We start from the raw sequence: 27744 nt of genomic DNA, 5'->3' as shown, positions 1-27744 counted from the left end.
TTGGATAACCAATTCAATAGATTTTAATGGTCAATTCAATAGATTTTAATGGTCAATTCAATACTTTTAATGGTTAATTCAATACATTTTAGGGGTACCTTGCACCTTTATGACATTCTTCTAACAACGTTTTTAAATCTGATTTTTTATATTTCTTTCTTTTTTCAGTCCTGCGATTGTTATAGTAACTGGTTCCACTCGGCTGGTCATTCAGAACTTATCAGACATGGAAGATTACAATAATCCATACTCGTCAGGTAGAAATAAGTACTTTTTTTTTATTATACTCCTGCTAATGACTTGTAAATAATACTAAATAATACTCACGCAGTTCTAATATCTTCTTTAATGGCAACGCACATAGTCATAAAAATTCTTCAGATGTCATGATTAGTGTTGAGACAATTATTCAAAATCAAAATTGGGATGTGTAAAAATTAGAACTTTTGCAGATATCTGAATCAGAATTGGAAAGATTTGAGCCTAATTTATAATTCCAAAAAGATTTGAGCCTAATTTATAATTCCAAAAAGATTTGAGCCTAATTTATAATTCCAAAAAGATTTGAGCCTAATTTATAATTCCAAAAAGATTTGAGCCTAATTTATAATTCCAAAAAGATTTGAGCCTAATTTATAATTCCAAAAAGATTTGAGCCTAATTTATAATTCCAAAAAGATTTGAGCCTAATTTATAATTCCAAAAAGATTTGAGCCTAATTTATAATTCCAAAAAGATTTGAGCCTAATTTATAATTCCAAAATTAATTCTTTTAATTTCTAAAAATTTCTGTTTTCTGAATCAGAATATATCCATATAACACATATTGGCTAGTTTTTGGGTTTTTTTTTTTTAGCTCTTTACATGAAGTAGCTTCATGCCTTGTCTGAAGCGATTTCCATAAAAAAAAGAAATGGTTTTATTTTTATTACTAAAAATTAAAAGAAAAAGGCAGAGGGAATGGGGGCGAAATAAATTTGAACATAAAAAGACTTGTAAATAAGAATGAATGTCTAATAATTCATCATTTTTTTTTCTTTCCACAGGAGCGTTAGTGAAAGCTGCATGTATTTGTACAGAGATAATCAGTCTATCTTCGTCCATGTCACTGCAAGAACAGTTAATGTCCAAATATCAAGGCGGATTTGAGATTCATACTTGGACTGACCTTCCACAAGGATCAGGTATTTTACCGGGAACCCCATTTTGCCAAATATATCATTCCAAATTATAACTAACGGGTGGAACGATAAAATTGTCGCCCTAAAGAAAATGATACTACAGTTTTATTTTAAAACTTTTATTGAAAAAATCAATTCAAGGAACTTGATTATGTAGTAGAGTTGACATCTATTCAATGTAGCTGCCTTCAGCCTCAACACCAATTCGATATGGGTCCGGTACTGGGAGCATGCCTTTCTTACAAGCGCTGGAACTCTATGAATACTCAGCGGATGGCAGCAATCAGGCTGGCTTTGGTGTTGTGGGAGGTCATGTTGGTGATGTTCTCAACGTATGATCAAACGAAGTAGTCTAGCGGGTTCAGAGTGGCGAGAAGAAGGGAAGCGAGAGAGAAGGGTACAAAGTTGTAACACTCTTTCTGAAGCCAAGTTTGGGTTTCTTTGGACTTGTGAGTCGGCACCAAGAAACTATTAGAGTAGAAGGTTTTCTGGCATCTACGAACTTCAACAGATAGGGGGTGGAATTTTGCCGCTTGTTGGGTTAGTCGGGAGTATGTAGGTCGAGGGGCACAAGTGTTGAAGTCATCAGAGCATAATCCATAAAAGTACTTGTAAAATGGACACAGGAATGCAACATTGCGGTGATGGGACAGAAGTTGAAGTTTGGTTGACAGTACGGAACCTATTAGATTTATCATTAGAAGATGGCTCAAGTATAAAATATAGTGATCCTCTACCAAAAATGTTTGGAAGTGAAATCTAGTCAGTAAGAGTTGAGGACGTGTGATACTATGAGCGCATCAACCCAGAGTGTTAGGAAGTGATTTATAAAAAAGAGGAAATAAAATAAGAACAAAAGTATAAGAAGTGAGATTAGTCAAAAGACAATTGTTGAATATCCGTGTGTGCTGAGAAATCATTTTCGAATATACCAAAAAGTCATTTGAATAAAAATTATGCACCTGACATATTAATACCTAGAATGTGTGTACCGAAAATCGTTTTCACATAATAAGCTCACACTTATAGAAAAATAATAATTATCAAATGTACCAAAAATTCATTTGAATAAAAATTCTAAACATAGCACCTGTGTGTAAAAGTCACAAGCTTGGAGAAAGAAAAGTTAAAAGTATGATGTTTGAAAGGTCATTCTCGGCCAAAGGTTATTCAGGTGTAATCAAAGTAAAGTCAATCCAGTCCATCATGAGGACCAAATAAAATGTCTTTGGGGTGTAGTTACAGTGACAATACCATCCCAAAAGGAGCCTATCAGGTGGTCACAAATGCTTATTTAGTAAAAACTAAAACCGTTGGTTGACGATTGGGTTGAGAAGACTCAACCCAATCGTCAACCCTAACCCTAACCCTAACTCAACCAATCGAATTTCCATGTATGCATCTCTCTCCTAACAATCAACCATCCATAACCGTCATTGCGCATAAAGACATTGTTATATTTTTATATATCAACATCTGGGCTGGTGCATCTGCTACTAGTCTCTCGCTCCTTGACAAGGTTCAAAAGAGAGTCGCAAATCTGATAGGCCCTGAACTGGCATCTAAGCTTCAGCCTCTGTCCCATCGACGAAATGTTGCATCCCTCTGCCTGTTCTACAAGTATTTTAGTGGTGAATGCTCTGATGAACTGCAATCACTTGTGCCCCCACGACACGAGCACCCTCGACAAACCCGACAGGCTACTAGATCCCACCCCCACACTGTAGAGGTCCCTAGATGTAAAAGATCTTTTTACTCCAATAGTTTCTTCCCCAGAACCGCAAGATTCTGGAATTCCATTCCAGGTCCCTGCTTCCCCAACAGTACTGACGTGCAGAAGTTCAAGTGTAACGTGAACCGACACCTTGCTGCCCAAATCCCTACATAGTACCCCAGTAGTTGTTGCCCCTGATAGTAGCCCCCTACACCAAAGTGGCAATTTGCCTTGTTTGGGGTGAAAATGTAATAAAAAAAAAAAAAAAAAAAAAATGTCACCGTTCTTTTAAACACAACAGAAATGCAATACAATTGGGGAAAGTGACTCACTGTGTACAAAGGCAATCAGAAATAGGATAGGTAGTCAGGTGTAGCAGTAATTAAGACAAAAGACCGGACATAGGATTTCCAATTTTGAGTCCATAAATTTAGGAGTCGGGACTAGTTTTAGGATATTTTTCACTTGGGACAGTTGATAATAGTTTGCGGCTTAGAGTAAATCAAACAGCATTTGCAGATCCAAATTGGACTGATTTCAGACAACTGACAATGTTGGCCCCAACAGACAACTAAGATATGAACGTTAGCGTTTGGAGGGTCGTTTTTCACAATGGTATCGTACACAAACATCAAGAGTAAAATGGATACAGAGTTTGTGTTTCCTCTTGCATTGTTTATTTTTTTACTTGTAAGCCTGTATTTGCCACCTCGGCAATCGACAATGTGAAAGACAATGGTACGGCCAAAACGAGAAAATGAAAATGAAGGAGAATAAAACATGAGTACATGATACACAGCCTGTGGGGGTGGGGTGGGTGGGTCGACGATTGTAAAGAAGGGGACGCACATGGTTTTGCATATGCATTGCATGGGGAGAAATCTTATGAAAACGATCCGATGTGTAATGCAGGTCTAAAAGTCAGGTTTAGACCTGATGACTGGAAAGGAAGATTAAATCTAGCCAATCTAGAACAGGAGACCCTGTTGATTTGGTCACATTGAACGAATAATGAGAGTGTTTGTGTTAGTAGAACAGTTGATGTAGCAAGATCAGTTGGCGGTGGTGGGCGGATAAGGAAGTATTTTGAGAGAGAAAGGGATAAATAAAGACTAGGCCAGAGATAGGATTTTTAAAAGATGTCCAACATAAAATGGATATTGAATTAAATAAGATAATGATGATGTAGTAGCAGTAGTCATAGTAGTAGTAACAATAGTAGCAGTAGTCATGGTAGTAATCATAGCAGTAATAGTCGTAGTCATCATTTTGCTACTGCAATTTGTTAAACCTTTCAATATGGTTGCTAATGTGTGCACACACCACATTGGAAAGCAGGAGGACTGGCTTGACTTTCCATCTATTTACAGCATCTCGATAGTCTCAAATGATCACTCATCTGATACTGGCCAGGCTCAGTGTTGCTTAACTGTGGTCATCTGATGAGAATTGGTGCAGCAACGTGATTGTGCAGTAGAAGTACTAGTAGTAGTCCTCTTCGGCGTGCCCAGGGTGGCCAAAAGATGAGGTATAAGGACAACATACAAGTAAATTTAAAGCGGTTTCACATGGACCTTGAGGCATGGGAGGAAGTGGCTGGGAGCAGGTTGGCATGGAGAAGCACTGTCCACGAAGGTGCTGCGCTTTATAGCAGTGACCTAAATCAAGCTGCTGAGGATAAACGCAAGCACAGAAAGGACAGATTATCAACCAGACACACCCAACCCCACCCCACCACCACTACCTTTATCTGCCCAAATTGCACAAGAAAAATTGGGTCTAGGATTGGGCTCTATGCTCACCTGAGGACCCACAGAAGCTACAACAGAGGACAGTCTTACTCGGACACGAGTGACTGCCGATGATGAGTAGTAGTAGAAGTACTAGTAGTAGTAGTAGTAGTAGTAACAATTTTAAAAATCTACAAAAATAATCGTTTCCAAATAATTTTGATTTTTTTCATGATGACGTTCTTGTTTCTTTTATGTTTTAGGCTTAGGCACAAGCAGTATTTTAGCTGGCGCAGTGATAGCTGCTCTTTGCGCTGCCTCCGGAAAAACAGTCGACTCAAGAAGCTTGATTCATTTGGTAAATATAATAATTTTATTCGATCATATTTTCCTTTTTTATTTTCTTTTATCTACTATTATACCAAAGCTGATTTAATGTTTGTTTCTGTTGTTGTTTAAATGTTGAGAGAAAAACGAGACGGCTTAAAAACATTGAAATTAAATATATATTAACGGAAAATACGGAAACATATATTGGTTGAGTGAGACTCCACTCAACTGGAAAGACAAAGTAAGGTTACAACCCACTCTCTCTGAGTCTCAGATCCAGATTGCTCGATAGCAGAAACTGGTTACTGGAAGTGATATTAGGAATAGTCTACCATCAGAATCTGTAGGGGTGCCACCTCAACAGTTTCCCTTTTTTTTTTGTTTTACTATATGCTTTAAGGTGCTTGTTCATTATAAGTGGTATTCAAAAAATTGCATTTTAAGTAAAAACACTATTATGTAATTATGTTCATATTGAAATTATTATTACGTAATTACACGTCATGTTGAAATTAGTAAAAAATTCCAAAGATTACAAAAAATCATTGAGTATAAAAATAATTACAAGAAAAAGTAAAACTATCGAATAATACAGTTGTAGCAGTTCAGTCTCATACCGTAACCTAACGCTGATGCTGAGAACAGCAGCAGCCACATAAAGATATGCAAATGACCAAGCTGTTGCGAGCCTGTCTCTGCTTTATCATTATTTTCATGGCAAGTGCTCGTTCGAGCTCCAATCTCTGGTCCCCCCTCGCCAATTTTTCATGAAAAACACTCGTCTAGCTGAAACCACTGTCAATAATTTTCCCCATTCTTTATCTGTGCTTAAATCAAAACATAGATTCCATGAACAAAGCTTCTTTCTTTGGAACTCTCTCCTGTATGCCTGTTTCTCACCTGACTACAACTTGGATGTCTTCAAGTCCAACATAAACAAATTCCTGATGAATCACTCCCTTAAGTAAGACACTTATCAAATCTCCAATACTAATGATTTCTACAAGAGACGAATATTGGCCGAAGAGAGCTTGATAAGGATATCCTAAACAGTCCTAACTATCGGGCTTGAAACCGACAGTACCAATAATTTGTCTCAACAACTTTCTGTACACAAAATATAAATACGCTCTTACATTTCGGATTTTCCTTTTAATTGAGCACTCTGCTGGATTTCTTTTTCCAAAAAAACTAATCATATATATATATATATATATATATATATATATATATATATATATATGATTAGTTAGTATATATATATATATATATATATATATATATATATATATATATGTATATTATACTGTCCTACAGTCCACACCACTGAACCGATCATAACCAAACCTGACATGATAATGGTCTTCAACCTAGGGATGGCACACACTATTTTTCAAGGTCAAAGTCAAATGTGAAGGTCAGACAGTAATTCTAAAGGAGAAACTCCTTTAAATTATGTTAGTTAAATGAAAAACAATGTTGTATCGGATAAAAACAACAAGCGTCATATTTCAAACGTCGAACAGGTTTTAGGATAGTGAGAATATCAAGTAAAACCAATATTTATGGTAACTTTTGCTCATATTTTTTTATTTAATATTACATTTTTTTATGCAAATAGATTACAAATGAGAAAATAAACCAAATTTAGTTCGTCTTTTAGTCCTCACACTCCATGAGTGAGGTTTCTGACAAAGGGGAAAAAATTTGGACTTTCTAGGTCAAAATCTATCAACACTTATTAACGTTTGACCTTGAAATAGTATTTTCTTGCTTTTTTTTTAGCTTCTTACATCAAGTGGCTTCATGCCTTGTCTGGAGCGATTTCTTTAAAAAGAAATTGCTTGTTACTATTTTCTCAACTGTAATTTCTTTAAAATATTAAAATATTGCTGATTATGTTTACCCCCTTTCCCTTGCTAGGATGATGCAATAATTTTCTTTCAATGAGAGATAGAACTTATTCAACAACAAATAATAGTTAATTAATAAAATGTTCTTTTTCAGAGACAGTATGCAAACTATCAACCTAGTTTCAACCTGTCCCATCGCTGCAGTGTTTTATTCTTGTGCCTATTTTACAAGTATGTTAATGGAGTGTGCTTTTATGAACTCATAGCAATTGTGTCCCCTTGACTTATATACCTCCCAGACTAACCATATAAGCAGCAACATCTCATCCCTTCACTGAGAGGTTTATAGATGCCAGAAAACCTTCTACTCTAATAGTTTCTTCCCTCAAACTGCAAGACTTTGAAATTCCCTCCCTGTTTCCTGCTTCCTTGACGGTACTGATTTGCAGAAGTTTAAATGTAATGCTAACAAATATTTTGTTTCTCAACTCCTTACATAGTGGTCTGGTGCTTGTTAAGTGCAGTCAAAAAATCGATTTTTAAAAATATGTTGTTTTAAACAAAAACAATATTATGTATTTAATTGTCATGTTGAAAATAGTAATATATCCAAAAATTACAAAAAAATCGAGTAGAAATTTATTTATAGTTAAAAGTAATTTTTATAGAAAATTGGGTAAAATTGCGTTTTTCTTAGACGGTATAAAGTAAATGGTAGGAGTCTAAACAAAGGGGACATAACTCTGAAAGGAATATCTTAGATTACTGATATCATGGTTGCAATATTTGTTGTCTATATTGATAGACTTTTTTTTTTTTTTTACTAAAAGCAGTTCTACTCGATGAATTTTCGTGATTTTTGGATATATTACTATTCGACATGACATTAAGTACGTAATATTGTTTTTTGTTTAAAATGATATAGTTAAAAAATTGATTTGTTGACTGTAGTTTAACAAGCACCTAGTGGCCCTGTAGATATTGTCTCAAATAGAAACCCCTTACATGCAAATGGCAATGTGCCTTGTTTGGGAGTAAAGAAAAGTTTTAAAAAAACCTCATAATTTTCTTCTCATTTTTTTTTTTTTGTCATTCAGGTGCTCTATCTGGAGCAGCTTTTAACGACTGGTGGTGGTTGGCAAGATCAAGTAGCTGGACTTCTCGGCGGAGTAACAACCGGTATGTCCGAGGCTCGTATCCCTTTGTTCATTGATTTGAAGCAACATCCTGTGAGTTCAGAAATTATCGAAGAGTTTAATAAGCACCTGCTTCTAATCTACACTGGAAAGACACGACTGGCCCGGAATTTGCTTCAGGTAAGTTTTTTTTTTATATATAAAATACATTCGCATATATCGGATACGTTTGTGTAGAAAAATTTTTTTTTTTTATCCTCATCATCATGGCTGTCACTCGAATCAAATGTACGGGTTTATGAGGACTTCATTCATGCGTTTTCATATGAGATGATAGTCTATTTCGACATCCACACATTCTATCACGATTCTGGCATGCATTATCGTTTGGCAATTATGTTAGATAGTGAAAGTGGGACTGAGAGAAAGGTGCCCAAAAAAGGAAGGAGGGGAGCCTAAAAGCAGAAGTCGGAAATCCTATAACTTCCGTCCAAAAAAACAGTGTCTTCCTTTTGGACTACGATAACTGAGCAGAGCAGATGCGAAACATCGTCACAGCAGAAGTAGTGGGTGGAAACAGCGTGCACAGATGGTTAAAAGTCAGCCTCTCTGATTTTAATTTATTTCTTCTGAATCTCCGCAAAAAATAAACAGCAAATTATTACAGTGGGTTAAATTGCTCTGTCACCGTTTGGAAAATCAGCCCAAAACATTTGCCAACAATTTCTGGAGCAAACTGCTTCAATATAACAGGGGAATACTCCGAATACTCGAGGAGGGGGGGTGTGAAAAAAAGAATTCCCAATTCTACTCCCCCCCCTCACCCGGCTCTCCCTTTCACGTATGCATTTGTTTTATACCCTTGTATAAATAAATAATTTGTTTTGTTTTGTACTTGGACATGGTAGGGTTTAAGAGAGGAATTGCCACTTTGCATGATGTTGGAGTTAAGGAAAAGGTTTTTTATGGGGCTTACCACTTGAACTTAGGGTTAGTGATAAGATTATTAATCCTCCCCCCTCTTTCAGTCTCAAAAAGTGGATAACATTTGTCTTCCACAAAAATATTTTTCATTAACTCCCACAAAAGTTAGTCTGGTCCACAAAAGAGGGGTGGGGTATCATTTTATATTAAATTTTTAACATGGAGGTGGGTAAATAAAAGTAATCATGTCTGCGTGTGTGCAGATGGTTTCTGCCAAACTCCTCTCTGAATTTTGGTCTACAGACATGAAACTTCATATATACAGAATTTGTACATGTAAAACAATTTTGATTTGATATTTAGCTGGTAAAAATAGCTGCTAACGGGTCAAAATTGAAAAAAAGAACACATTGAACTTGGCAAGAAATGTTGATTAAAACCTGTTACACCTATGCATGCACAAATATACAGCATTTAAACCACATTATTTTGCAGTTTTTGTATATGTATGGATTTAGGTCATATGGTAACAGATAAAGCTGGAGAACTAAATGTTTTGGTTTCGATTTTAGCTGATGGCACCCAAGTCATTTTTTTTTTTTACTTTTGAAATCACTAGTATATGTTAGGTACAACATAATAATCAATAGAAAATTGACTCCATAGCAAAAACACAAATAAATTAAAATATCATATTTTATGACCAGGCAACATCGGGTGGTCTGCTAATAAATAAATAAATAAATAAATATATATATATATATATATATATATATATATATATATATATATATAAACTACTTCATTTATTCACATAAATTTAATATACGAAAGTATAAATTTATGCGTAAAGTTAAAGTATTTACTTCAAAAGTGCTCAATACGTAGGTAGAGCTAGTTAGTAATTTATAAAATATATATGGCGATTAAGCTACACTGAATATTCTGCGTTTCATCCAACTATAGGATTCGTCAGGCTTATGCGCCTGTTAGGGTCCCAACTATGGGTTAAATAGAAACCAACTTAAAAAAAATATATATATATATATATATATTCTATTCAAAAATTTTTCTTCAAAATCACTGGATTCAGTGCATAAGCCTGACGAATCCTATAGTTGGATGAAACGCAGAATATTCAGTGTAGCTTAATCGCCATATATATTTTATAAATTACTATATATATATATATATATATATATATATATATATAGTCATCCACATACAGGAATGTTTCGTTGTATCACAACTTATCAGTGGTCCTGGATATGACCTTAAACTATATCCGATGGTGAGGCCTCAACTTGTGGGCTTTGGGGAGTGTGGAGCCACCCCTTAATTGCCATTGCTCCCAGGTCCACTCTAACCCAGAGTGGTAGTACTTGTTAGGGTCCCAACTATGGGTTAAATAGAAACCGACTTAAAAAAAATATATATATATATTCTATTCAAGAATTTTTCTTCAAAATCACTGGATTCAGCAATAACCTGAAAAGGGTTGATATGCCGTAAAACAAAACCAACCAATAACTCATCAGTGTGGCTAGGCAAGCACCTTTCCACTAGCCGTGAATCAGACCTACAACCGTCGAGTTGACAATTGGCAGCTCTACCCACAGGACCACAAATTGGTGCCCACAAATGTCCCTCATCAAGTACCTATTAAATAAGCACTTTCTCATCACTTCACAGTGCTCAAACTGCTAGTTTGTTTACAAACAAATGGACAATGAACTTTGCTTAATAGCCAAATGAAGCATCGGGTGAAAATACATTTGTGACAGTGCTCAACCCAAAGGGCTTAATAGTCATCCACATACAGTACTGTTTCGTTGTATCACAACTCATTAGACCGGTTAGACTAGCACTTTCCTCTGTAAATCGAACCTACAACCATTGAGTTATTTAAGCAGAGATTATTAAATATAATGGAGATACTTTGCTTTCTTTTTTATTTTTTCGATTTTTCCTATAATCTTTTTTATATCAAAATCAAAAATATCAATGGAAGTTCCATAGTTATCACGCGTGCTTTTGATTCGACTGCAAATCATCTTCAGGTGGAATGCATGGAATTCATGGAGGTGAAAGTGAATAGGAGCGAAAATGCAAAAAAGAAAAATGAAACGTAAAAACACAATAAATTGTATCGAGTGATGGGAGATTAAAAGTTTATAAAAAGTCGATCAAAAACTAAGTTGATTAAAAATCTGAGTTTTAAAATCAACGAGTCCATGGGCCAATATTAGCAAAGTGCATCGTTTATGCGCTACACCAGAAATTTTAATACATTGTTGCTTTTCTCGAATGCGATGTTATTAATAGTAAGGTATTGAGTTCTAATGCTTCGAGAATTTTATACTTTTTTATTGTGTTGTACAATTTTTGTATTATTTTATACTTTTTTATTGTGTTGTACAATTTTTGTATTATTTTATACTTTTTTATTGTGTTGTACAATTTTTGTATTATTTTATACTTTTTTATTGTGTTGTACAATTTTTGTATTATTTTATACTTTTTTATTGTGTTGTACAATTTTTGTATTATTTTATACTTTTTTATTGTGTTGTACAATTTTTGTATTATTTTATACTTTTTTATTGTGTTGTACAATTTTTGTATTATTTTATACTTTTTTATTGTGTTGTACAATTTTTGTATTATTTTATACTTTTTTATTGTGTTGTACAATTTTTGTATTATTTTATACTTTTTTATTGTGTTGTACAATTTTTGTATTATTTTATACTTTTTTATTGTGTTGTACAATTTTTGTATTATTTTATACTTTTTTATTGTGTTGTACAATTTTTGTATTATTTTATACTTTTTTATTGTGTTGTACAATTTTTGTATTATTTTATACTTTTTTATTGTGTTGTACAATTTTTGTATTATTTTATACTTTTTTATTGTGTTGTACAATTTTTGTATTATTTTATACTTTTTTATTGTGTTGTACAATTTTTGTATTATCAACAAGGATTTGTCTAAGATTGGAGGGAGGACCTTCCAGAGGTTGAAACCCAATTACAGGAGACGAAACCGGACTTACTCTTTCTAAGCGAAACTGGCATAGGGCCGACCACTTCCCTAGATGAGTTCATAATAAAAGGATACTCTAACATCTAAATTTGACCCCCAAGATCACCATGGACATAGAATATGTGCCTACATTAAAGATGGCTTCCCGTGTGGTAGAGATATCTCCAAAGAAGACCCTAATTTACCTTATATGTGCTTCCGGGTTGCATTTGCTTACACCACCACATTCATATTTGTTCTCTATCGCCCCCACAACAGCGGGGTTACTGTCCTTAAGAGTATATCTGAGAAAATTGACCTCATCCTGTCTGCTCATCCTTCGGCTACCATTCACATTGGCGGTAACTACAATGTCCATAATGTGGAATGGCTGACTCACTCAAATAAGACAGATGATGAGGGGAGGTTCTGTCATGATTTTGCCATTGCCTATGACTTCACTCAGATTGTTCACGAACCCACCTATGTGCCCGATACTAATGGTCAGTATGCAAGCTTTCTAGACCTTTTTCTCACAATTCCCCTGAGCTATGTTCATGTTCCGTTCTATCTCCACTGGATCCTCCGATCACACAGTTGTATTAGTTAAGATAAAAATAAAATACAATAAGTCTTCAGATATACCTCTCCACCGTACTGTATATCGATACATTATGGCTGACTGGGATAGCTTCCGTACATTCATATCTGATCTACCTCTGCATTCCATGTTTAAAAAGGATGTATCCTCTATAGTATCAGACCTGACCGAATGGTTAATTGTAGGCATAGACCGATTCATACCATCCAAAAAATTCCAACAAAAACCTAACAGCCAGCCATGGTTCTCCCCAGAATGTGCTGCTGCCATTGCGCACAGAAATCACTTTTTCCATAGCTACCAACGTAATAGATGTACTGAGACTAAAGCTGCCTTCAGGACTGCCAGCAGAATTAGTTGCAAAGTTCTTGGCAAAGAGTTTGGCTTTGTCTGATGCTGACGAGATTAACTCAGGTCCATTGATGATAGTTGGGATAGAGCACACCACGTTTCTGTTCAGGATTCTGTTTGCTATTTTCCAAAACTGGTGGGAACCAAGCTACTGCTCAGCTACTTTGGACTTGACAGACTGAGCATATAACTTTCTTGCATTCTTTATTACTTTATTACAATGATTGCTGGCAGTCCTGAAAGCGGCTTTAGTTTCCATACATCTATTACGTTGGAAGCAGTGGAAAAAGTGATTTCTGTGTGCAATGGCAACAGCACATTCTGGAGAAAACCATGGCTGGCTGTTAGGTTTTTGCTGGAACTTTTTCGAGGGTATGAAACAGTCTATACCTACATTCCATCAGGTCTGATACTATAGAGGACACATCCTTTTTAAACATGGAACGCAGAGGTAGATCCGATATAAATGTACGGAAGCTATCCCTGTCAGCCATAGTGTATCGATATACTGTAAGATGGAGAGGTATGTCTGAGGACTTATTACATTTCATTTTTATCTTAATTGATACAACTGAGTGGTCGGAAGATCCAAGTGGAGACAGAACGGAAAATGTCCAATATATTCATCTCATGTTTATTTTAGGAGTTACATTCTCATATATATATATATATATATATATATATATATATATATATATATATATATACAATGTATGCATAGTGCTGTATGTGTGTACAGGTATCTATTTGGAAATAGAAGCAGCAGCAGCAATGCCGATATCTAGCGATATTAAAGTATCAACAATTATTTGTCATGCTGATATATATATCTATATGTTGATGTTACATTTGTCTATCTCTGTTTCACAGTCAACTCTATAACTGTTCAACTGTAGTCGTTATCAACTCCCATCCGGCGTCAAGGGTATCTAGTTGTCAAGTCTAACTGTCCAACTTCCATCCACCGTCTAGCACATCTAGATGTCAACTGACTGTCTCCTCTGTCTTGGTACCTCAGGTCGCCCACCCCACCCTGGCTACCGGAAGTTGCCCTTCTCTGTTTTATCAGTAGGTTTCTATTGTTATTGTTTGCTGTTTCCTATCTATTGTTGATTGTAGGATATTTCTGATTTCTTTGTTTATTCTAAGCTATTTTATCTTCCTTTGTCTATCCCACCCCCCTCTCAGCACTTAGTGGCTCAAATGCACCTCAGGGCCACTTTATAGTATCACACACACACACACATACATATATATATATATATATATATATATATATATATATATATATATATATATATATACACAATGTATGCATAGTGCTGTATGCGTGTATAGGTGTCTGTTTGGAGATAGAAGCAGCAGCAATGCCAATATCTAGCGATATCAAAGTATCAACGATTATTTGTCATGTTGATATACTCATCGATGTATACATCTATTTCTTATTACTGACATCAATTTTTGTAATTAATTTAAAAAATGTTTTGCATTGAAATCCATTTTTAATGCCTTTTCAGAATGTTGTCCGTGATTGGTATGCCCGCAAACAAGATATTCTTAGTACCGTCGACCAATTGGAGAAATTAGCTTATTCGTGTGCTTCCGCTTTTCAAGACGGTCAGTTTTGGTTTTGTTATCAACAAGTTGGTTTGTTTGTTTGTTTTTTTTTTTTCTAAAAATTCCAAACAGTTTTATGAATTAAATTTTTATCTGAAATTATATTATATATTTATTTATTTTTTTAATAAATCTAATTCAAAAAGCGAATACAATGTAAGATTTACAAAAAAAAAAAAACAACAAATAAAACGTTTATTTGTTTATAATCCAAGTTTTCGGTGATATGACACCTTAAAACTTGTATTATAAACAATTATTTTTTTTATTCTGCATTGTACTGTTTTTTTTAAATTACAGATTCATTCAAATTTAAACCGCGCTTCCAAAGAAGAAAAAAAAAAATCTTTTTATACAACTCATGTTGCCACGTGATATCCTCGAGACTTGAACATCGTAAAATATTGTTGGAACAAAAACACGGACTTTACTCTTCCGTTTGACTACTTGCCACATAAAAGGATGAAGGAAAAAACAAAAGAAAAAGAAATACCTGCAGAAGGTGTTATGTCACCAAAAATTTGGATTATAAACAAATAAATTGACTTTCTAAATTACAGATTTATTGGTCGCCAACAAAAGGGGGGATTGAACTCCTGTTCATGTGTTTGCCTCAGATTTTTTTGAAATTTTGCACAAACATTAGTCATGGTGAAAGTAAATCTTTGCCAGAACAGATTTTCTGGGATAACTCTGTTTGCCCAACTCTCACCCTCTGAAGCCATTATTAACTACGCCTTAGGATTTTAAAAAAAATTTTCACAAACATTAGTCAAAGTGAAAGCAAATTTTTACTCATGCAAGGGGACCCCCGCATGCCTGGCTTGTTCAAATTTAAACCACACTTTCAAAGAAGCAGGAAAAATCCTTTTATTTTATTTATTTTTTTTTTTTTTACAAATATGTGGCCACCACCACTTATCAAGGCCTAAAAACCACTCGAAAAAAGGATTACTGATATTTGAAAACTTGAAAGTAGAATGATTATAAGAGGGTGTTCATTTGTTCAAGCAATCAAGTTTCCTCTTTCACAAAAAAGACTCATTTAGCTGAAACCACTATCAATAATTTCCCCCATTCTCTGTCTGTGTCTAAAACTAAACGTAGATTCCATGAACAAAGCTTCTTTCTTAAAACTGCACATTTGTGGAACTCTCTTCTGTTTCCCTGCTTTCCAACTGACTACAATATGGTTGTCTTCAAGTCCAATGTAAACAAGTTCTTGATGAGCCATCTCCATAAGTAATCCAATTTACCAAATTTCCACTACTAACAATTACTACAATATTGTCTAATTGACTACTGTACACTCATTAACCTCCATCCTCGAGTGGCCTCCGGATCTTGATAAGTGGTGACTCCTTTATAAAAAAAAAGAAAAGAAACTGATAAAAATTTAAAATCATAGGAATCAAAAAGAACTAAAAATAGTATAATAGGGGATCAGGGCTGGGAGCAGAGTTATACAGTGGTTCTTCATTAATTTTTGGGTAATACTAGATATCCCTGTTTGTGTTTGTATAAAATAACATTTTTTTATATCATCAGTCACCAATCTAATTAGAAAACGTTAAGAATTGTTTGCAAGTGTGTAGATATCAACATCACTTTGGAATTTTTTAGAGGAGGAAATTTTTGTTTTTAAAAACGTAAACCAATAAAAAAAAAAGTAGAAATCCCTAGGGCCGCTGCAAGAAAGGTGGGTTCTCTCTACCGTGCTAGACAACTACTGACACCCGAAAGTATCCTGTACCTCTATAAGGCCACCATTCGCCCATGTATGGAGTATTGCTGTCACATCTGGGCTGGTGCATCTGCTGCTAGTCTCTCGCTCCTTGACAAGGTTCAAAAGAGAGTCGCAAACCTGATAGGCCCTGAACTGGCATCTAAGCTTCAGCCCCTATCCCATCGACGAAATGTTGCATCCCTCTACCTGTTCTACAAGTATTTTAATGGTGAATGCTCTGACGAACTGCAGACACTTGTGCCCCCACGACGTGAGCACCCTCCACAAACCTGACAGGCTGCTAAATCCCACCCCCACACTGTAGAGATCCCTAGATGTAAAAGATCTTTCTACTCCAGTAGTTTCTTCCCCAGAACCGCTAGACTTTGGAATTCCATTCCAGGTCCCTGCTTCCCCAACAGTACTGACGTGCAGAAGTTCAAGTGTAACGTGAACCGACATCTTGCTGCCCAAATCCTTACATAGTACCCCAGTAGTTGTTGCCCCTGATAGTAGCCCCCTACACCAAAGTGGCAATTTGTTTGGGGTGAAAATGTAATAAAAAAAAAAATTAAAAAAGTAAGAAAGCTTTCTACTCTAATAGTTTCTTCCCCAGAACCGCTAGACTCTGGAACTCCCTTCCGAGTTCCTACTTTCTCAACTGTACTGACATGCAGAAATTCAAGTGTAATGTAAACAGGCATCTTGCTGCTCAACTCCCTACATAGTACCCCTGCAAATTATGTCCCTGATAGTAGCCCCCTACATCAAAATGGCAATGTGCCTTGTTTGGGGTGAAAATGTAATTTAAAAAAAAAAAAAAATTACCAAAACTGCCTGGCTGAACAATTTTGTGTACCTTTTTGTTTACAAAGCTATAACGGTGAAAGAAATAGGGGACAACTAGCATGCTACTATTTCATTTCATTGTAAAATCATGCATATGAGCACGTGGGAAGATGTCGGCAGCAGCGAAGAAAGCTGGCTTGCAGGGATATTAGCAGCAGCGGTAGCCGAAAGACACGCATATGCAAATTGGGAAATGTATGCGAAAAGAAGAAGAAAAAAAGAAAAAAATGCAACACGACGTTGAAAAGAATGGCTGGCTGCGGTTGGAGGAAGGAGAACCGCTTGCCAGGTAAAAAAGGACATATGGCAGAGTTAGACTTTTGAAGTGGTGCCGAAAGTAACGGTCAAAAATGCTTGTGTTAAAAAGAGAAAAAATGCCGACCTGGATTTTTATTTATTTCTTTTCCTGTTTTGTTTGTTTGCCCATTTGCGACATAACGGCCACGTTACATTATGACTATTCCGTAAAATATTCACGAAAAAAATCTCTCTGGCTACAACCACTGTCAATAGTTTTCTCTCTCTTTTCACCTAAATCTAAACAAAACTTCCATGAGCAGAACTATTCGCTAGTGAAACACAATATTACAGGGCTGCTTCTCAGCTGACTACAACATGTAAATCCACCTGTTTTTAATTATTATCCTTGTTTATTCTGACTTGCTCACATGCGTCACTAAAAATGTTAAAATTAGAATATTGCAATTGGTTATTCTTATTATTTGGATTCATTGACTAAAACGTTTTGAAAACGGCACTTGAGATGAGAACAGCAGTCCGATGAATCCAAATAATACAAACAACACATTGTAACATAGCCTGAACAGTTTCGCATAACTTTTGATAACAAAGCTATTATGGTCAAAGAAATAGGGGACAAGTGTATTTTAAATATAAGATAAATCTGAAAATATTCTATTTGTGACGTACAAAAGTAAAAAGAAGTAAAATTCAATCCTGATGATGATGATGATGATGATGATTATGATTTTCCATTCCATTTTCTCATTAGAATCATGTTTGTCTTTTTTGTATTCGCTCAAAGAATTCTCATGACCTTTTACCAAACTTGAAAGATTTTCAGTTTAAATTTTTTTTTGTTTATCTTCAGGTAATCTTTTATTGGTGGGCGAATGTGTGAACAAATATTGGGAACTAAAAAAGAAAATGGCGCCTGGTTCTGAACCGGCAGCCGTACAAAGTCTCATGCAGACTATTTCTCCACATGTTTTTGGAATGTCCCTGGCAGGGGCCGGAGGCGGAGGATTCTTTTATGCCATTATCAAAGACGCTTCCTTCAAAAATCAACTGAATAAAATCCTTTCCAAAATTCCGGTAAGTTTTCAGAGAAAGACAAGAATTCTTTCTTTAATTACTAAGAATTTGATAAAGGAACTTATTTGCTTTTAAACAATGGTTGATGCCACGTTATAGGAATGTTCAGATTTTTGCGTAAAGCGCCAACATTTTATGCATTATCTTGTTACCATTTTGTGTCTATCTTTTTTGTGCATACTTTTTACGGAAGCCACTAGTCGCTTTAATTGAACCAAGGAAGTAATGTTTTTTCTTTTGCTATTGTTTATGTTAATTAGAGGTCTCGGTGAGTTTTTTGAAAATGGGCACTAAAATCAAGGCCCCCCCCCCACACACACACACACTAGAAATAAAAATCTGTTAACAATTAAAATAATTTCAAATTGTAGTTGAATTTGCTATTTTATAATTGCCAATAGTCATTTTTTATATTATATGAAAATATTTTTTTTTAAACTGGAAAACCTTACTCAAAAATCTACATTTAAAACTTCATATCTATCAGACGGATGGCAGTGATGGCTGAGAATGCAGTTAGGAGATTCGAAGTTCCTATCCGTCGCGGTTACCACCTGACGAAGGCCAGAAGAAGTTGGCCGAAACGTTGTGCACCAATAAAAAGATAAGATGAGACTAATAGTCCGAAATAAAATAAAATTAACATACAATGCTCATCTCAAAAATAAAAAATTCCAATTAAGGAATAATATATATATATACCAATCGGTACGGACCCGACTATGGAAGATCAGATAATAAATAAATGTGGATTTATAAGATCAAAGAATCCAACCTTGATCGCCCTTCGAGGCCCATGGCGCAGTTGATAGAGACGTTGAATCTCTACGGTTCCAGATGAGCATTGTCTGAAGATAGCGGTTTCAATCCCACCCAAAGCGTGCCAGAGGTAATTGGTCAAAAATGTGGTGAGACGACAACAACTACAGATGGCAGTGATGGCTGAGAATGCAGTTAGGAGATTCGAAGTTCCTATCCGTCGCGGTTACCACCTGATGAAGGCCAGAGGAAGTTGGCCGAAACGTTGTGCACCAATAAAAAGATAAGATGAGACTAATAGTCCGAAATAAAATAAAATTAAAAATTAGTTTACCTTTGGAATTCCCTTTTCTGCGTGTTATTACTCCTATCGTACCACCATACAAAAATGGCAACTTAATGTTATAAAAAAGTCATTTTACTAAAATTGAGCCTATTACAAACTTAGCCATTACTAGAATATCACCCTACGATAAAATGGCAATATGGAATGTTTGAAGCAACAAAAAAAAAAAAAAAAAAGAAAAAGAGGAAAATAAGGTAGGAAACCTCACATTTTCTAAACGCTAAATCTCCATTTAAAATTTTCGGGCAAGAGTTCGCATCTTACGGGTTATTTATAGCGACTGATGTTACCACAGATATTGTTCTATGGTATATGTTGTGGGATACAAATGACCCCTATTTGAGAACTAAGTAGAATCAACCAGTCCTATGAATACCACTGGTTTCAAAGACTAGATGGAGATGTTCATACCATGTTTAACCGCATGCTACGAAAACGTTCCTCTCATACCACTTTAGTGGTTCCTGTATTCTTTATGATTAATGCATATTATATTTTATACACTTTACGCTACTTGTGGTTTCTTTCATTTGTGAACTCTAGCACGGGTCTACAATAATATTGTGAAATATTGGATTTTTATTCTATTCAAATCTTTTAAAAATTAATTAGGTTTTTAGAATTTTGTTTTTTGTTGTAATTTAATTAATTATAATATATATTAGTAAGAAAAAAAACATTGATTTTTTTTTTAAATATAATATTATTGAGTTTATGTCCATTTTTATTGACAACTTTAAGGTAAGTGGAATAAATAATGTTTTTTTTTTATATATATAAACTATAGCAAAAATAACTATTTTTTAATTGTTTAAACTCTTCAGCTTTATAAAATGTTGCAATTTTTATGTAGCTAAATTTATTTTATTTAGTTTTTGTAAAATGAAATATGGGTTTAAAAAATTATTTCTTCTTGTTAACGAAAATTGCTTTTAATATATAAGTTAATTTTAAATTAAACACGTATAAAAAATTTCATGAAAATCTGACCATTAGTTGATTTGGTACTTGTACAGTTTAGTCAAGACATTAAAAAATGAAAATATCGAAAAAAGGTTATATTTCACTTATCTGTTATGAAACGAAGTTCTCCGAAAAAAAATTTCACTTAATTTCATCAAGTAGTTTTCTTTTTTTTTTTTTACATCGAAAAAACAATTCGTTATGATACCGAGCAAAAGGTTCGATTTTTAGGAAGAAAAGCTAGACTTAAAGATGGGGAGGGAGTGTCGGCACTTTACATGGAGTTATCTCCCCATGGCATGTTGTTCAGCTTCAGCAAATTTTACAATGGCTGACTTCAACGCGCTCTCATAAGAACGTGTTTTTCCGCTGTAAAAAAAAATACTCGATCAAATTAAATGAATTTTTTTTTAGAGATCTTCAGTCCAAAACATACGTACAATATAACCTTTTTTCGATATTTTCATATTTAATGTCTTGACTAAATTGTACAAGTGCCATTGATTTTCGTTACGTTTTTTAAACATGGGTATGTTTACAACTTTAAAATGATCACTACATAGAAACATTGTTTTAAGACGTCAATAATGTAAACACGGTCTCACATTTTATGACATATTTAAACAATTTATGATAGTTTATATATTTTATGAGATGTTTGAACAAGTTATGACTATTTACTATTCAAACTATCAATTAGTATCAATTATTGTCTGACAGTTTCTGGTCATATTTTAACAAGTGATCAACAAAGATCATAAGATAATTGTTTTTAATATATATATTTTTTTCATCATTTCCACATCAGATTTCTGTTGCAATTCAACTATGGTACAATGTAATTTTCTTCACATATTTCTTCCATTTACTCTGGTTTCTGTCATTGCTTGATTGAAATCATTTGAAGTTTTTTCCAGCCTGTACTTTCTTAGTTTACCCTTAACTAAAACAGATGTAATCGCATGGAGTCAAGAGCACCAACTCTACAAATCCGCCATATCATAATCATAGTTGCACACAAGTAAACCACTTCTTGAACTATGTTGTTCTTCGCCTCCATGTTCTTTAGTATCAATGACTGACTGAAACAGTACTCACCCTAGATGTGTTGAAGTGGTTTCCTCTGAATGTGGAAGTTTCACAAGCGGTCCTCAATTGCATATATCCCAATCAGCGGAGATAGCAATGTTAGGTTTTTGCAGGGAGGTGTTAGCGTTCTCCTACATACAGCATCTGGTATTCCAAAATGGTTGTACATCTGGCGCTGATCAGGTTGATTGTTGCTTAACTTCAGTGATCTAACGAGAACCAGTGTGTTGATGTTATGCTGTATATTTCTCTGGTACTCATCAAAATCGTATAAATGTAAACTCTTTTATTTTCAGGATTTGAAAGGCGCTGTAGTTTATGATGCCGCTGTTGATTGTGAAGGAATGACGATGACATTTTAAGAATACAAGACAAGAGTTACAGGAATGCACTCTGAACATACAAGTTTTTTTTCACCTGAAAAAAAAAAAGAACTCCAAAAAAAAGAATATATGAAAAAAAGAAAATACAAAAAAATAAAATATGAAAAAAAAAATAACCCAAAAAAGAAAGTATGTAAAAAAAAAAAAAAATCACAGAAACTAAGAATTTTATTATTCGTTGCATGTAAAACAATTAAGATCATTAGCGCCACCTGGTGGGGTTTATTTTTTTTTTTTTAGAAATGGTGAATAATTATTTAAGATTCAAACTAATTTTTTTTAATGTTTTAATTAATTAAACATAATTATAATGTGTTTTTGGTTTTTGTCTAGAATTCAACCTAATTAAAATAAAAATACATGGTGTATTCATCACAGAATGAAAATGTCATATTCCAAAAATCACAAATTGATAAAGTTTTTTTCTTTTTTTTTTTTTTTTTTCACCCCAAACAAGGCACAGGGCCACTTAGTCGTAAGGGGCTACTATTTGGGACCAGATTTGCAGGGATAATATTTATGGAGTTAGGCAGCGAGATCTCTGTCCACATTATATTTGAATTTCTGCATGTCAGTACAGTCAGGGAAGCAGGAGCCCGGGAGGGAATGCCAAAGTGCAACAGTCTGAGAGAAAAAGCTATTTGAGTAGAAGGCTTTATGGCAATTAGGTATTTCTACAGTGAAGGGTGGGATTTTGCTGCTTGTTGGGTTTGTCACGGATATTATCGTTGAGGAGGTATTAGTGCTCGAAGTTCGTCAGAGCACTTGACATTGAATTACTTGTAAAATAGGCAAAAGGATGCTACGTTTCAGCGATGGGGCAGAGGTTGAAGTTTAGTTGATAGTTTAGGATCTATCAGGTTGGTAACTCTTTTTTTTTAATAATTATTACTAAAATAAAATTTTAAGATGGTGTGCCTCGTTTGGCCATTTTTCATAACTAAAGGGAAACAACTCAATTTAAACGAGATCAAAATGGATACAATTTACTATTAAAAATCACTAAAAAACCACAAAAACAATCTTGGTGCTTATTGAGAATAAACCTATTTTCAACAGAAAAATACGGAAAAAAAGTCTTTAAAAACAACTTTATGATGTACATACCCATATATTTTGTAACAAAGATGCAACCTCTTTCTCACAGAAGAAATGTTGCGAGTTTGTCTCTGCTTTGTTATTTTCATGGCAAGTGCTCGGCTGAGCTTCAATCTATGGTCCCCCCCTCGCCAAACTTTCATGAGAAATACTCGTCTAGCTGAAAGCACTATCAATAATTTCCTCCACTCTTTATCTGTGTCTAAACCTAAACGTAGATTCCATGAAAAAAGTTTCTTCCTTAGAACTGCACGCCTGTGGAATTGTTTTCTGTTTTCCAGCTGACTACAATATGGTTGTCTTCAAGTCCAATGTAAACAAGTTCTTGATAAGCCGTTCCACTTAAGTTAACAAATTTACCGAATTTCCATTACTAACGATTACTATATTGTCCAATTGACTACTGTACACTCTTAACTCTTACTCTCGAGTGGTCTATGGACCTTGATAAGTGGCGAAAAAAAAATTAATCAAGTAATTTTTTTATATTGAAAATAATTTTTTAACGATTTTTAGCGATTACTGGTAAATCATAGCGCTAACAAGGCTGATTTTGATCTCTATTTCTAGAGAGGTTGTTAATAGGGGAGATAACTAATGATGAATTTTAAAAATGGCTTCCCAAGACACACCTCCATTACTTTATTATAAAATTTGATTTTCTTTGTTAATAAAAGAAAGAAAAAACTACTTGGTCGATTTTTGGAATATGATATTTTTGTTCCAAGACGGGTACATACATTATTAATATTTTTTCTGTATGTTTGCCTTTTAATTAGGTTGAACTTTGGACAAGCACCATGTTTAAAAAAAAATATATAAAAGGTTGGAGGAAAAGGGCGTAATACAATTTGTGTTATCAATGTCTCATGGTATCACTGTCTCAATTCTTTGAAACATTTGGCAAGAAGCAAAGTATAGTATCTGTTCTAATTCTATACGTCATTTTTTTTCTGTATTCAGGCATGGAAGGAGAAATCATTCTAGACTGAGCCAATTTTTTTTTTGGGGGGGGGGATTTTCCCCCACATTAAAAAACTGACCTTGTCTAATGGGGAGACAAGTAAATAGGGACACACAGGCATTTTGGCTAGGAACAAAGTGTAGATTCTGTTCTCATACTACACTTTATCTTTTCTGTGGGTCACTGAAAGAGAAATCTTTCTAGATGGAGGCAACTTTTACTTTTGTCCCAATTCAGAATGCCCCTTCTTTTTTTTTTGGAGGGGATGGGGGTTCCTTGCATTAAAAACTGAACTTGTGTCTAACTCTGCCCTCGTGGGGAGGCAAGTAAATTAAGAAATACCAATCATTATTGGCCTTATTGCGCGTACTGTCAACTCTGATAAGTTGAAGCAAGCTTTCTCATGTTGTTTTTGCTTTATTACGACCATGGTTTGTGTCACAAAAAAAAGAAGATTTCTTTAAATGTACTCACACTTCGAATGACAATAAAACCTTTTATGAACATTGAGTGAAATGAAATAGCTTTGAATGCAGAAGACAAATTTAATTGAAGAATCATGTTTGCAAATGTTCAAATTGATTATTTTCTTCCAGACAATGCTGATGACTAGCGTTATGACAAGAGAATATTCTTTTCATTATTTTGACTCTCGATTATATATCAGTTAATACTTTATATGCTTTTAGAGAGTGATGTGGTTCTCAATTGATTAACTGTGTTGGATATATGCTCGAGAGTCAAAACAATGAAAAGATATTCTCTTGTCATAGCCCTACTGATGAGAGTTGAAGTGTGAGTACATTTGTACATTTTTGAGACAACCTATAATTTTTGCAGTAACTGACAAATAATAAGTGTAACTTCTCATGAAATTAACCATGCACTAATAAAAAAACCCAAAAAAAACGGAAAACAAAAAAATAGTGAGAGGTTTTTATTTTCTTACTGCCACAAAGACTTAAGCTTAGTTATAAGGTTGAAGGAAGACATGGTTTTTATGACTTTTAAATTATTACCATTTATAATAATCAAGTTTTCATTCACACAATATCTTTTGCTAAATTCAAATATAAAAACTAAACATAAGTAGTTAACTGCATATAAAATAATATAATAAAAATGTTGACTAAAGCAAAAAGATAAGTGTTTATTATTTATTAGATTGAATTTGACGGCTGATGTATTAATGACATTAGGACAATTTATGACGATGTAGCTTATGCTGGTTTATGACATGCTAAAAAAAAATTGTGTACTTAAAACTATGAGAGTTGATATAATTTTATTTCCATCAGAGTCCACATGGCAAATATCATTTATATTTTTGGAGTAATTGGTTTAAGGAAAAAAAAAATGTTTTGTCAATGTTTTTGGGATAATACTAAATAAAATTTATACAATTTGTTTATATCCTGGAGTTTTTATTTTTTTAATTTTTTTTTTTACAAAGTCCGGAGGCCACTCAAGGATAATATAGGCAGTAGGTGGTCATGGTAGAAAAGGGCAGAATTTGCTGCAAAGTTTTTTTACTTTGATGCTTATGAAATTACCCCAAATCCATTGATGATGGTTGCGATAGAAAACACATCTCTGTTCAGAACCTGCTTGTTATTCAGTAAAACTGGTGAGAACCAAGCTGCTGTTCAGCTACTTTAAATTTAATGTACAGAGCATATGAATCTCTCATATTCTTTTACAGTGGTTGCTAGCAATCCTAAATGTGGCTTTAGTTTCGTAACAACTATTTTGTTGAAAGCAGTGGAAATAGGTGTTTCTGTGTGCAAAGGCAGCAGCACTATCCGGCTATTAGGCTTTTGCTAAAATTTCTTGGATAGTATGAAGCGGTCTATACCAACAATTAACCATTCCATCAGGTCACATACTATAGACGACACATTCTTTTTAAAAATGGAATGCAGAAGTATATCTGATATAAATGTTCAGAAGTTATCCCAATCAGTGATAGAGTATTAATATACTGTACGATGGAGAGGTACATTTGAGGTCTTATTACATTTTCTTTTTACTTTAATCGTGACAACTGAGTGAACAATTTAAGATCTTCTCTGGAGATGTCCCCACCATATGGAAAACCAACCCTAATGTTTAGCACATATTCCATGCCATGACAATACTTGGGTCAGATTTTGATGTCAAGTTTGAGTATTCTTGAATAATTATTGAGTTATCTCCCCTTATTTCTTTAAGATGGGGATTGTGAGACGGCCCCCTTCTCGCTTAACTAAGAAAATCAAATTTTATAAGTAAGAAATAGAACTACTTGATCAATTTATATGATTTTTGGAACATGACATTTTCGTTCTAGCTGCATCAAAATCAAGCACTGAACTCAGATGAAAACAACAGACAATACCAGTCTGTACAGTTAATAGACGCAAACACAAATGAACACAGTTTTATGCCTCCAAGTGATTGTACATATTTTCTTGGTTATAGTCAGTTACCGTACTTCCTAACTTTAATTATGACTGCTACCGGAAGTGATCACAAGGCAAATCAGCTCCTTCACACCTATATTTTTCCTGTGTATGTACTCTTTTTTTTTTATTACATTTTTCTGTTCTTTTTTTATTTAATAATTGAAAAGTTTCTTTTTTGGTCTTATTTTAATTAAAAATTAGTTTTATTTTTTAAGAATTATTGAAAATACATTTTGCACTTTTTTTAAAAGAATTATTGAAAACATTTTAAATCTTTTAAAACTTTTTATATATTGGATACATTTTTTTTTTATGATGTTTGAAATTTTGTTATTTCGATTTCAATAATTTCATTTATTTTAATTTCAATAATTTTATTTTTTGTACTTTCATAAACATATTTATTATATAAATACAAATAAAAAAAAGCTTATTTTTTAAATTAAAAAAGCAAAAACGTATTTTTATAATTTCATAAACATATTTCTTATAAAATTTCAAATAACACCTTATTTTTTAAAATTTTATTAAAAGTGCAAATAAATTTTTTAAATTTTTATTGTATACTTTGCAATAATGTCCTTTTCTTATATTGTTATTTCAATTTCAATAAATCGCTTCATAATAGAAATACTGACAAACAAATGAAGAGTGAAGGAACCGATTTGCCTTGTCACCACTTCCGGAAGTTAGGAAGTACATTAACTGACTATAACCACTTTTTTCTGAAGATAAGGTATTTTTTTATTTATTTATTTTTTTGCATTTTCACCCCAATTAAGGAATAGTGCCACTTTGATGTAAGGGGCTACTATTGAGGACATAATTTGCAGGAATACTATGTAGGGAGTTGAGCAGCAAGATGTCTGATTACATTTCAGTTTATCTTCTGCATGCCAGGGACCTGGAAGGAAATTCCAAAGTCTAGCAGCTTGAGGGGGGGGGATGATTAGAGTAAAAGGCTTTCTGATGTCAAGAGATCTCTGTTGTGTAGGTTCGATTTAGCTGATTGTTGAGAGTATACAAAGGATTGAAGTTCTTCGGAGCACCTACCATTAAAATACTTGTAAAACGGACAGAGGGATGCAACATAGGTTGAAGCCTAGCTGGGTGCAAGACCCATTTGGTTGGTGACTCTTTTGAACCCTGTCCAGGAGTGAGAGACTAGTAGCAGATGCATCAGCCCTAATCTGGCAACAATACTCCATACATGGACAAATGGTGGCTTTGTAGAGGTACAGGATACTCTCGGGCGTAAATTTCTAGCATGGTAGAGAGAGCCCACCTTCTTTGCAGCAGCCTTGGCAATGCCCTCAATATA

At 34.1% G+C, this 27744-nt stretch overlaps 1 protein-coding gene across 3 annotated transcripts in view; it reads left to right on the top strand.

Moving 5' to 3' along the window:
- The window catches only part of LOC145259761 (L-fucose kinase-like), a 153427-nt gene extending 131360 nt beyond the window's left edge, over positions 1-22067 (top strand). For all 3 annotated transcript variants that reach the window (XM_080117497.1, XM_080117496.1, XM_080117498.1), the window contains 7 exons: positions 169-257; positions 1047-1184; positions 4889-4983; positions 7906-8124; positions 14368-14467; positions 18154-18377; positions 21831-22067. In XM_080117497.1, coding sequence (XP_079973623.1) covers positions 169-257; positions 1047-1184; positions 4889-4983; positions 7906-8124; positions 14368-14467; positions 18154-18377; positions 21831-21896 — 931 coding nt within the window. In that variant the 3' untranslated portion in view covers positions 21897-22067. The remainder of the gene's footprint in view (positions 1-168; positions 258-1046; positions 1185-4888; positions 4984-7905; positions 8125-14367; positions 14468-18153; positions 18378-21830) is intronic.
- The last annotated feature ends 5677 nt before the right edge of the window (positions 22068-27744 follow it).

This window comes from Euprymna scolopes, chromosome 35, assembly GCF_053919585.1.
Source record: "Euprymna scolopes isolate OS-2025 chromosome 35, ASM5391958v1, whole genome shotgun sequence".
Taxonomy (NCBI): domain Eukaryota; kingdom Metazoa; phylum Mollusca; class Cephalopoda; order Sepiida; family Sepiolidae; genus Euprymna; species Euprymna scolopes.
This window is presented reverse-complemented; position numbering and strand designations above follow the sequence as displayed.